General features: G+C 39.0%; 1 protein-coding gene across 5 annotated transcripts in view; it reads left to right on the top strand.

The window, feature by feature from the left end:
* ARID4B (AT-rich interaction domain 4B) overlaps positions 1-12,942 on the top strand; it is a 142,826-nt gene that overhangs the window by 43,390 nt on the left and 86,494 nt on the right. For all 5 annotated transcript variants that reach the window (XM_056113646.1, XM_056113647.1, XM_056113649.1 and 2 more), the window contains exons 3-4: positions 6,955-7,065; positions 11,697-11,762. In XM_056113646.1, coding sequence (XP_055969621.1) covers positions 6,955-7,065; positions 11,697-11,762 — 177 coding nt within the window. The remainder of the gene's footprint in view (positions 1-6,954; positions 7,066-11,696; positions 11,763-12,942) is intronic.

Here is a 12,942-nt window from a genome sequence, read left to right as displayed (position 1 = left end):
TTTTGATTTTTCTTTGTAAAAAAACAAACTGGGTTTCCTGCTAGGAACTTGTAATTTCCAAATCATGACATTTAAATATTTTTTAGAAGTGTGGCATATCCTGAGTTGTCTTACTTAAAAAAATTATTCATTTTAATTAAATCATCATGATATACAAAGTTACAATGTTGTCCCTTATTGGGCTTCAGACAGTGTTCTAACACCCTTCCCTTCACCAGTGTACATTTCCCACCACCAATGTTCCAAGTCTTCCCCGCCCTCATCATGGCAGACACTTCTTCTCTGTCTCCCTCTTTCCATTTCTATTATTTTTAAGCAGATTCATTTGCACTTGAATAAGGTTGCTGCTTCATTAGCGAAAATAACATAAGAGTAAAGCTTGAAAAAAAAATATATAAAATCAACCAGGAGCTACACAGATACAAAGTTGTTCAGTCATATAATGTTCCAACATCCATCCCTTCACCAGTGCACATTTCCTACAACCAGTATCCCCAGTTTCCCTCCTGCCCAGCCCCTACAGTCCGCCTCTCTGGCAGACACTTTTCTTATCTTTGTCTAATTTTCCTTTTAAGTACTATAGTTTGTAATATTGTTTCTGTAAGGGTGTCATGTATATTATTTGATCTCCTTTTAGTACTCAGCTTTCTCCAGAGTGATCATTTCCAAATCTCATTACCATAATGGTCCCTTCTCTGTTCTAACTGCACTCTCTGTCCCCCTTTTTTTGCAAGCTTCTTACTATGGACCAGTCCTCCTGGCCCATGTTTCTGTGTCTTTCGGTATTAATCACATACCATGTATTTTATTTTTAAATATTTCCCAGAAATGAACGCAGTCATTCTGTTTGTCCCTTTCCCTCTGATTTCACTCAGCATAATACTCTCCATGGCCATCCATGCATAAGCAAATTTCCTGACTTAATTTTTTCTAACTCTTGCATAGTGGTCCGTTGTGTACATGTAACATAGTTTCTATATCCACTCCTCTGTTCTTGGGCACTTTGGTTGTTTGTTTTCTTGGGACCCCAGTTACTGCTGAATTTGCGGTCAAGACTTACTCCTGGTGGTGCTGGGGAGACCATATGTGGTGCTGAGTTGCAAGTGATGCTTAACTTGCTGGGTTGCAAGTTAAGTGTCTTCCCTGCTGTGCTATCACTCTGGTCCCAGGAGTAAACTTTAAAGTCAAAATATGTGGGCTACTTCTGTATAAATGAGAAAGTGCTTGATTTTTTTTTTTTGCTTTATTTTTTTTTTAATTTAGAGAAATAGAAGAAAGTAAGTTATGTGTTAATGTATGGTGTGATTTAGAAATCAAGATAGAGAATTTTTGTTGTTAGGGGACGGGTTATTGCTCTTGATATTTTTTGTGGTGGTATTAGGAAAACATGAATGTAAACATGCTTGCAGATGCACATGTATATGCATGTACTTATATATAACTTGTTGAATATGCCCATATCATGCTATTCTGAAGATATATTTCTAATTCCATTTTGACATCTTAGACTTCTTTATAGCCTTCCCACTTCTTTCCTTTTAAATTTCTTGGGACGTGAAAAACAAGACCTTACTGTGTTCTTAGTGTATTTCCTGTTTGATCATTTGATCAGTGTAACAGATCTTCTTACCATGTTGCTTATTTCCTCTCTATTCCTACTCCTACTTTGTGCCACAAAGTTTGGTAACATACTCTCATGTCTTGTGCAGCTTCTCTGTGTTACCTTAAATAGTAATCATCTGTCTCTTACCTCTCAGGCCTCACCGGTGCACTACTATGTTACATATGTCCTTAGTTACTATAGGAAAGCCTGGCAAACTAGTATCTCACCTGCACGGCAAAGCCTGGCAAGCTACCAGTGATGTATTTGATATGCCAAAAACAATTTGTTGTGAGACATTACTGGTGCCCGCATCAAGCAAATTGATGAACAACGGGAGGACAGTGCTACTATAGGAAAAGGAAGGGAAGTGACTCCAGAATTTTTTTTGCTTTTTGTGTCACACCCAGTGATTCACAGGGGTTACTCCTGGCTTTGCACTTAGAAATTACTCTTGGCAGTGCTGAGGGAACCGTATGGGATGCTGGGAATCGAACCCGGGTCGGTCACATGCAAGGCAAATGCCCTACCTGTCTTGCTATTGCTCCAACCCCCAGAAAATATAGTCAGATTGCATAGTCAGTTTTATTTTGTAAATTTTTAGTGTATCCTTTTAAAAATGTGCATTTTAATTGTATGTACTTTCTTGTTTTGGTTTTGAACTGTACCTGCCACTGCTCGGATGCTATTCCCAGTCTGCCTGGTGCCCAGCCTCCAGCATGCAAGTCATGTGCCCTTTTGAGTTACTTCTCTGGCCCTTACACTTAGTTTTTAAACTGTTACATCACATCCTTTGTTGTGTAGATGGAGAGTATTTTTGATTCATTTGTTAGAAGTATTGCCTTTATTGGGACCAGAGTGATAGTACAGCTAGTAGTACTTGCATGAGGCTGATTGGGGTTCGATCCCAGTACTACATTTTCTCCTAGCACCTCCAGGAGTGATCCCTGAGCTCAGCACTTGGCATAGCCCAAACCAAAAAATGTTTCTTTTGTTTTTAATACTTCTGAGGTAGAAAGGTTTTTTTTCCATCAACGTATCACTGGAGCGATAGCACAGCGGTAGGGCGTTCGCCTTACAAGCGGTCAACATGGCCGACCCGAGTTCGATTCCTCCGCCCCTCTCGGAGAGCCCGGCAAGCCACCGAGAGTATTCGATATGCCAGACACAGTAACAACAAAGTCTCCAATGGAGACGTTACTGGGCCCGCTCGAGCAAATCAACGATCAACGGGAGGGCCAAAAAAAAAAAAAATAAGTGCATTGGATTTACTGAGTATTTTAACATAATATATTTTTGTTTTCTAATTCTCTTGGCCTCATTGGGACAGTCTTAGTAATCAGCTTAGTGTTTACTCTTCTTTTTTAAGCAAAATAGTTTTTATTGAAAGAAATTTAGAGCGGTATGAAGGTAGAGGAAGAGAGCGAAGGATTTATGTTAACATGGGCTTCTCCGGAGTGGAAAAAGCCTAATTTTCACTCTTTTTTAAAAATGATGAAAACGTTATGTACAAGTTTTGCTTTACAAAAAGCAAACGCTAAATAACAGTATTTCCTATAGACACTTTTAACATTAGTCAGCACTTAGGAGAATTGATTCAGCTGTTGTCTTCCTAAAACTTACATATTTGGTATATTCTAGCCCTGGGGCACATTTGAAATTACTGTCGAATCATCATACACTTTTTTGTTTCCCTTGCATTTTGGTTTCTTCAAGGATTATAGCTAATAGGAAAATGGCTTATGCTTCCTTGGTGTAGTGTCCCCATGTTTTAATGCTTTCAGGTATTAGTTAGGGCACATAGTTGATTGACGAGAAAAATAAAATGTGTAAGTGTACTGAATAACTGAACTGTTGCCATGACAACTAGAAAAATGGTATTGTTTGCTTAGCAAAGGGGATGTAATTTAATACTTTCCTTTTTGTCATCGAGATACTACATAAAAACATTTTATTTTAGCCTCTGAGGTGATCTATATTTCTAAAATCAGGGAAGCAGAACTAAAAGTTGTTCTGGTCGTTAAACATGTATGCCTAGCAGAGTTGGTGTTGGTGTTGGTTAAAGGAATCTTCGTTAACTTCGTTAACTTATATGTACTTCTATATCTTAATCTGTTAACATGATTGTATACTTCTGTTTTGAGCCAAAATACAGTAATTCTAACACATAAGGAGTGTATGCTCTGATTACTGAGCCACATCCCTGGCAAGAAGTCTGGTTTTAACTATTATAATACTGATGCATCGATATAATCATTATTTTATAGAACATAGAAAGTACTAGATATATGTACTCTACAATGCCAATTGCTACAGCAAATAATACGATAAATTCATGTTAATCTGGGGTTATTGCTTTGTAAGCCATGATGCATAACAATTGTAATCAAACAAGGTTTAGGAATAGGTAGTATACATATGAGACAGAATGTCTATAAATTAATTGTTGAAGACAAATATTAGTGTACTGGGGGTTTATTATGCTATTCTATTTTCTTTGGAATGTTTAAAATGCTTGTTAGAATATATTTTAAAACACAAAGATGCACTTGTAAGTAAGCAGAAAGTTTTTATTTTAAATATTGGATCTTTGGAAGACTAGAAAAAAATAACAGTCATATACACAGTCTTCCGTTCTGCCTTTTCCAAAGCTTACTCCTTCTTAACAGTTGTTTTTATTTATTTACTTACTTTTGCTTTTTTGGGGGTGTCACACCTGGCGATGCACAGGGGTTCCTCCTGGCTCTGCACTCAGGAATTACTCCTGGCCGTGCTCAGGGGACCATATGGAATGCTGGGAATCAAACCCGGGTCGGCCATGTGCAAGGCAAACGCCCTACCCGCTGTGCTATCACTCCAGCCCCAACAGTTGTTTCTATACTACACTTTCTTCCCTATGTGTAATGACACCTAGGTCTTTATTTTCACATTTGTAGAGTGGAAAAGTATAACATGTGAAAGGCATTAACACAATACCAAACATTTTTGAATTGTTTTTTTTCATTGTATCTACTACTGCAAAGGTAAAGGTAAAGGTAAAGGCCCTCCCGTTGATTGTCGATTTGCTCGAGCGGGCCCAGTAACGTCTCCATTGGAGACTTTGTTGTTACTGTGTCAGGCATATCGAATACTCTCGGTAGCTTGCCGGGCTCTCCGAGAGGGGCGGAGGAATCGAACTCGGGTTGGCCATGTTGGCTGCTTGTAAGGCGAACGCCCTACCCGCTGTGCTATCGCTCCAGCCCAGCTACTACTGCAAAGTATTTATTATTCAATTTCAATAATTGACAAACTTTGTACTTTTTTATGGTGATAAATTACTTAGAATGAGGCGTTTTCTCCCACATTTTAAAAAGTAAAAAGTAGAGTGCTAAATCTTAATTTGCACCGGAATGATAGTCCACACTGTTTCATTAGTACTGAGTAATTGTTAATAGGAATATACTTCAGGCATTACAACTCATGTGATTTCTAGTCTTTACCTTGTTTTTCTCTTGTGGAGCTTAGCGAGAGTTTTAGTAGCCTGCAACTCATCTAGCTAGTAAAAGGAATAGAGCTGGGATCTGGACTTGGTTTGTCTGCTTTGAATGCCTGTGCTGGGTCTCGCATGATGGTACAGCAGGTAGGGTCCTTACCTTGCATGTAGCTTACCAGGGTTCAATCCCTGACACCCCATATGATCCCCTGAGCCTCCCATTAGTGTTCCCTGAGGGCAGAGCCAGGAATAAACCCTGAGGACAGAACCAAAAGTAAGCCCCTGAGCACTGCTAGTTCTGACCCAAAGGGGGTGGGGAGTGGTGGGAGTGATTTGTTTAAAAAATGAAATATTTGCTTCATCCTCAGTCCATGTACATGTGTACTTTTTAGTTGATTTTTATTTCCTACATTTTAGTTTGTTTTCTCACCAGTTGTTCATGTTTTAGCACTGTGATATAAAAGGACACTGCCCATCAGGCAAGATGTGTTTATGGAAGAGATTTCAAGTTCCAAAGAATAATGAGCCCATTTGGGTTTTTTTTTTTTTTAGAATAATGCGGAGTATTAGTTGGACTATAAAATGCATTGATAGTTTTTTGAAATTTTTGGAGTAGTGTTTCTTTGATATTCTTAAAGTTTCTAGCTTATCTTGGAATATATTTGTTTTTTGTTCTTGTACCACACCTGGCTTTGTGTTCAGGGGTCACTCCTGAAAGGTGATCAGGGAACTATGTATGGTGCTGGGACCAAACCAGGGTTGACTATGTGCAAAGAAAGTACCTTAATTCCAGTATTGTCTCTCTGACCCTCACACTTACGTGTATTGGTCACGACTGTTAGAACTAATTTATATTTAGTCAGTTGAAATTGTTGATCACACCTATGTGTCTTGGTCACAACTATTAGCACGTTTATAGCAATAGTCAATTAAAATTGTTATTTTTATTATTGTTATATAACAGCGTTTCCTACCTCATGGAATTTGTACAGAATGTTAATGTGTATTATTTAGAGAAATAGTCTTCTTTGGACAAATAGAGAGGGAAATTATCTAACTTTCAATTAACCTGCCTTGGTAGCTCAGTGTTGGGTGAGTGGGTACGTTGTTTCTTTGGTCCTGGGGTTTTGAGGTTTATCTGGATCATTCTGTTGGTACTTAAGTGCTTTTAGGGCTGTACCTTGAGATGCTAGGAGTACCATGTGGTGCTAGGAATCCATATTGGGGTTGGCCTTACTATAAACATCTTGACCATAATATAAATAGAACTTTCAGTATAAATATATGTCCTCTGCAGAAATGTATATGATTTTAATGTCAGAGATACTACATTAAGAACTAAATCACATGATGCATGGTGATTCATTAAAATAAAAAAAATTTAAACAAAGAAGTAAATCACATGAAGAAACTTAAATTATTATTCAGCAGAAGGTGAACCTATGTTAAAATAGTTTTTGACACTTTACAGATTTGATTTGCCAGTTTAAATGTTTGTAATTTCCCTCCTCTGAGCCATTCTCTAGAATTATCTCAATAGGTATATAATACACCCATTCTGAATTGGGGTAGCTATGACCTAAATATTAAAAGTAATTTTCTCAGACTTTGAGCTTTAGAAATATTCTTCTAGCAAATTGACCTTTTTGAACTAATTTACATCATTAGCTATTAAAATTGTGTTTATATATATTTCAAGATTAATGTTTCATGTTTTGATGAGCCTTTGGTATAATTTTTGTAATAATTTTCTCTTAGAGTATTGTATAGATGCACTCAACTAGTCTGGCACTCAAAAGTTTTAATAGATTAGATTTGTGATCTTGATTGTGAGATAGAATTTTAGAGTTTAAGTATAATTATGTTTATCTGCATTTTTTAGGCCCTTGATGAGCCTCCCTATTTGACAGTGGGCACTGATGTTAGTGCTAAATACAGAGGAGCCTTTTGTGAAGCCAAGATCAAGACAGCAAAAAGACTTGTCAAAGTTAAGGTATTGTATACATAGACAATTTAAACTTAATAGTTTAATATAAATGTTATATTGAGCAAATTAAATTAGATATTGAACTTTTATTTGGTGTGTTTTGAATTTTTATACTTGTTCCATGCAACGTGAGTTTAGTTTTAAGAGTGATTTTAATATTTGGCTTCCCGGCCACATCTGGTGATGTGCAGGTCTTACTACTGGCTCTGCATTCGGGGATCACTCCCAGCAGTGTTCAGGTTACTTGACCAGGTGTAGTGTCCGGAATCAACTCAAGTTGGCCACATTAAGGCATGCACTCTGCTGAAATGTCTGACTGACCCCCAAAGAGTGATTTTTTACTTGTTTATTTTTGGTGTGGTATTACTTTACTTTTGATGTAGAGATTGGATAGTGCCTCATATGGTCATTTTATGAATGAGCTATATCCCATGTTCTAAGGAGGGACAGTTTAAAAATACATATGATTGTGGGGGCAAAGTCATTCTTTTTTTTTTTTTTTTAAATTTAGGAGTACAGCTCTTTATTCAGCCACTGATTAGGCTGATTGATTTGGGCATGAACTCCACCTTACTTTTTTTTTTCCATTTTTTATAATTTTATTTATTGAATCACTGTGAGAGCAGTTACAAAGCTTTCGAATTTAAGTCTTGGTCATACAATGAAACACCCGTACCTTCACCAGTACCTATTCTGCACCCCCAAAACCCCCAGTATACCCACGTTCCACACCCTTCCCCTACCTGTGGGGCAGATGATTTCCACATTACTCTCTCTACTTTGATTACATTCAACATTTTGACACCTGACCCACCATTACTATTTGGGATTTTACCCCAACACTCGGATCTGCCAAAAAGGCAACAGTAGACAATTTGTTTTCTATTGCTGGTTATGAATAACATATGATGTAGCATAGCTGCAGTAGTAGCCACATGATTTTGAAATTCTGAAATTTTAACAATTAAATCTGGAGGGATTTCTGCCAAAACCTTCTGGGTTCCAAGATTTGAGTCTCTGGGATCATGGCCGTTTAGCAGCTTGATCAGGAGCCAGAGAGGCTTTTCATGGGTGGCAACTCTGGGTCTCGTTGGAATGGGGAGGAAAGGGCCAGCTCCACCCCCATCCCGTGAGGCCCCATGCGTCTCATCACTGAGGGTCCAAACCTGACTGTCCAATGGCCTCTGGAAGATGTCGGCCACCAAGCCACCTAGGGGGAGCAGGTGGAGGGACAGCACCCTTTTCCCCCTGGGGTGACTCGGCGACAGTAACCTACTGCTGGGTCCGGATGCATTTCTGCCAAAAGCCGCTAGGTTTCAAGATCTGTTTCTGAGTCTTTGGGATCAAGGTCGTTAAGCATCTTGATCAGGAGCCAGAGAGGCCGTTCATGGGTGGCGACTCAGGGTCTTGTTGGGACAAGGAGGAAAAGGCCGGCTCCACCCCCATCCCGTGAGGCCCTGTGTGTCTCATCACTGTGGGCACAAACCTGGCTGTCCAGTGGCCTTTGGCGGATGGTGGCAAGGGGGAGCAGGCGGAGAGACAGCACCCTTTCCCCCTGGGGTGGCCCGAAGACAGTAACCTACTGTGGGGTCCGGACGCATTTCTGCCAAAAGCCACTGGGATTCGAAATTTGTTTCTGAATCTCTGGGATCATGGCCATTAAACAGTCTGGTCAGGAACCAGAGAGACCATGCCTCCAATTTTATAGCTGAGCCGGAGGTGGTTTGTGGGTGTGTCTCCCACATACCTAACTTTTGGCCGTTGACTTTCTTGGTAAACTTTGCCCCAAGTTTTTGGGGTCTGGCCAAATGCACAGCAACAATTTTGGGGTATCTGGAAGTCTGAAGGCGCCATCAGGCTGTTAATGCACTCGCCTCGCAGGTACAGATTGCCTGCTGGCGGCACCATACCCCCCAAAGTCATTCTTAAGTCATTTAAAGTCATTTTATCTAATTGGAATAAAAGTAGACACAACTATTTTTTTATTGTTTTGATATTTTGGTATTTTGATGGGCTGGAGAGATAGCACAGCAGTAGGGCGTTTGCCTTGCACGCGGCTGGCTCAACTGAGCCAGGTTCAATTCCTCAGCTCCTCTCGGAGAGCCCGGCAAGCTACCGAGAGTATCTCGCCCGCACGGCAGAGCCTGGCAAGCTCCCCGTGACGTATTCGATATGCCAGACACAGTAACAAGAAGTCTCACAATGGAGATGTTACTGGGCCCGCTTGAGCAAATTGATGAACAACAGGAGGACGGTGCTAGAGTGGTATTTTGGTGTTTGCTTTCAGTTTTGAGTCCACAACTGAGGTGCTCAGGGCTTACTCCTGGTTCCGTGCTCAGGTATCACAAATGTTAGTATTCAGTGGACCATATGTCAACCTTGTACAAGGAAGGCAAACATGTTACCCATTGTACTATCTGTCCAGCCTCTAGATCACAACTCTTGAAACTATATAAGAATTTAATTAAATTAGGGCTGGAGCGATAGCACAGCGGGTAGGGCGTTCGCCTTACAAGCGGCCAACATGGCCGACCCGAGTTCGATTCCTCCGCCCCTCTCGGAGAGCCTGGCAAGCTACCGAGAGTATTGGATATGCCAGACACAGTAACAACAAAGTCTCCAATGGAGACGTTACTGGGCCCGCTCGAGCAAAGAATTTATATAGTTTAAATTTTTAATATTGTATTATTATTTATTATTTCTTTGAAATTTTTTTTGTACATTTGTGTTTTGTATCATATATTACAGAGAAAGAAATAGTTTACTTATTATTAAAAACACAAGTGAAGTCTTTAAAGGTCTATTGAGTGGGAAACTATGCAGGATAGTTAGTTAAGTGAGGCGGCGATATGAGGATGAGATTGATCTGATTTTTTTGTCTTTAAAGGATCTATAATCCAGATAAACCCTAGAGGTGTTATCCTGCTGATAGTTATCAGTATCAGTACTGGATTTTCCCCCATGCTTACATGTATGCTTTTTTCCTTGTTGGTGAATATGTGAAAAAAGTGCCCTGGTTGACTTTAATTTTTACTCCTAATCAAGAACCATTGTGATGAAGTCTTAAGATTATTTTATTAACAGAATAATGTAAACTATATTCTGCTGGTCTTGGTCCCACCCTACTTTCTGTTTTCACTTAGTGAGGATGATGAGCTTTGTGATTTTTTAAATTTGATTATACTGGAACTCTTAAAGTTCTTTTATGGTGACCTTTCCTTTTCTGTTTCACACGTTTGTATTATCTGAGAGCATTTTTTTTTGCTTCCTGCTATATTAGAGATGAAGGGAAAACTTTGTTTTTAGTCACTTGTCTCACTTTTCCAAACAGTTACTACTACACGCATAACGCCTCTCTGTAAATTAGATAAAAACCCTCTGTCCCAGTGGAGAGCCTCTTTGGCATAGCCTGTTATAGAGATAAACACTTTTATGCCCCTTAGAGAAATGGGTGCCCTTTGGATAAGAACAGTGATTGGTCTTCAGAGCACAGACTGACTTTTAACCCTGACCTCAAATCTCTGAAGTGTGTACCTGTGTAATGAATGAATTAGGAAAATTCATTCTTTCCTTGCAGTTAGTAACACGAAGAAAACTGTTAGTACCAGTGCCTACAAATAATGGATATCTAAATAATGGATATCTGCTGCTTATTTTTTTGTTATTGTTTTCCAAAAATCTGTTTATAATTCAAAGTTATTTTCTCAGCAAATATGGTAGTTTATACCAGCTAGTTTATCTTCCAAAGTTAATAAATTTTCAACAGTTTACTGATACAGTTTTTCCCCATTAGTTTTCACTTATTGATCACTTTGTGCTAAACTTTAAACTTTAAATTTAAACTTTAATGTTGAGATCTGTTTTCCACTTGTAAGTAGTTTGTGGTCTAACTGAATGACACAGATACTTAAATACATAATTTGAATAAAGTATGATACTTGCTTTTGTGTTAGATAGACATGCCTAGGATGTTGTGAATTCAAGACACCTCATAGCTTTACATGCACTAGTTCTTTGATTTTGGACTATTTATACTTATTATTCCTCAGTCTTTCCAGCAAAATTGAATCATGATACTTTTCTAGTAAGGTTGTTACAAGGTGATACATGATATTTGAAATTAATGATCACTTGCTTTGAGTACCTAATCATCTGGGAATTTCATCTCCCTCCCTCCCTCCCTCCCTCCCTCCCTCCCTCTCATTTTATTTTATTTTGAAGGGAGAGATGGTCTACACCTGATGTTGCTCAGGAACTCACTTCTGGCTTCAGGAACCATGTGGTGTTGAAGATTATATCCAGTGCTCTTGCACGGAGTGCACTTCAGTTCTTTGGCCCATTTTTCTGGCCCACCACTCTCTCTCTTGTTTTTTGGTGGGGAAGGGAAAAGGAAATATGTAACTTAAACAAATCCTGAGAGTGTTAAATAAATATAAAGTATGAGATGTCAAACATCACCAATTTAGTCTTGGAAGTTGTTGAAATAAGTTTTCCAGTTAGTGTAGATAGAGATTGGGTTCTGTGTAAGCTAGGAAGCTGTTGGTTTTAATTGTAATAGAAACAAATTTATGCATTACTGAATTTGTGTTGCTTAATGGTTTCTATTGTTGGTGGCTAATTAAATTTATAATCTCTAGGTGACATTTAGGCATGATTCTTCAACAGTGGAAGTTCAGGATGACCACATAAAGGGCCCACTAAAGGTAATGCATTTATTAATTTATTCATTATTCTAGGAACATTATTATGCATTATTAAACATAATTGTACATAGCTCTTTTTTGCCTTCATTACCTGTTTTGTTATTGAATAGATAAATGGGTAATTATCTCTAGATTGATAGAAAAGATAAATTCGGTATTCAGTAAAACCTGATATGATAACAAAATTAACAGTTTATTCAGAAATAAAATGAACCTTAAGGCAGCATGGGGGCCAGAGCGATAGCACAGTGGATAGGGCGTTTGCCCGGCACGCGGCCATCCCAGGTTCAATCCCCAGCATCCCATATGATCCCCCAAGCACAGCCAGGAGTAATTCCTGAGTGCAAAGCCAGGAGTAACCCCTGAGCATTGCTGGATGTACCCAAAAAGCAAAAAAAAAAAAAAGACAGCATGGACAGTCTTTTATTTACTCATCCACTTGGTTTTCACCTGATGATGAATACTAGGGATTAAATGATAAAAATTTTATGATGAACAGTACGAAAGTAGCAGAGAGAGGGAAAAATTTTCAGAGCTTTTAGTTCTTCGCATCAGCTACTACTAGGTGAAAGATTAAAGGGCAGGGCCTAAGATTATCATCAGTGAAACAGACTGGATTTGGGAAGAGGTGGTCTTAGAGGTGATTAGTGATAGTGGTGAGAATCTTGGGCACTTTGGTTTTATTTATTTATTTTCATGCTTTTTGGGGTGGGGGCATACCTGGCGATGTGCAGGAAATACTCATGGTTCTGCACTCAGGAATTACTCCTGTCAGTGCTTGGGGACCATATGGGTTGCTGGGGATCAGACCCGGGTTGGCTGCATGCAAGGCAAACACCCTACCCTCTGTGCTATCGCTCCAGCCCCAAATCTTGGCCACTTTGATGTGGTGGGTAACAGTAACTTGTGCCTGTTAGTACTGCTGTATGTTAGTACTGCTATAACCATATTACCTATGGAGCCCCACCCTACTCAGACCTGTCTGCTTCCACCAACCACCAGAGACCCAGGGATTAGAAGGATTACCTATACTATATTAAAAAACAAATTATTAAAAATATGCTAAGAAGAACAAAACAATAAAGTACTGAATGGTTTCTAATGTCTAATAAACGTTTTAAGTGGTGAACTTGCTTATATGTAAAGCCTGATTTTAAGTATTTTGTTGTTTTTGTTTCGT

This window comes from Sorex fumeus, unplaced genomic scaffold, assembly GCF_029834395.1.
Source record: "Sorex fumeus unplaced genomic scaffold, SorFum_2.1 ptg000021l, whole genome shotgun sequence".
NCBI classification, from domain to species: domain Eukaryota; kingdom Metazoa; phylum Chordata; class Mammalia; order Eulipotyphla; family Soricidae; genus Sorex; species Sorex fumeus.
Note: the sequence above shows the minus strand (reverse complement) of the source record. Positions and strands in the feature narration are given on the sequence as shown.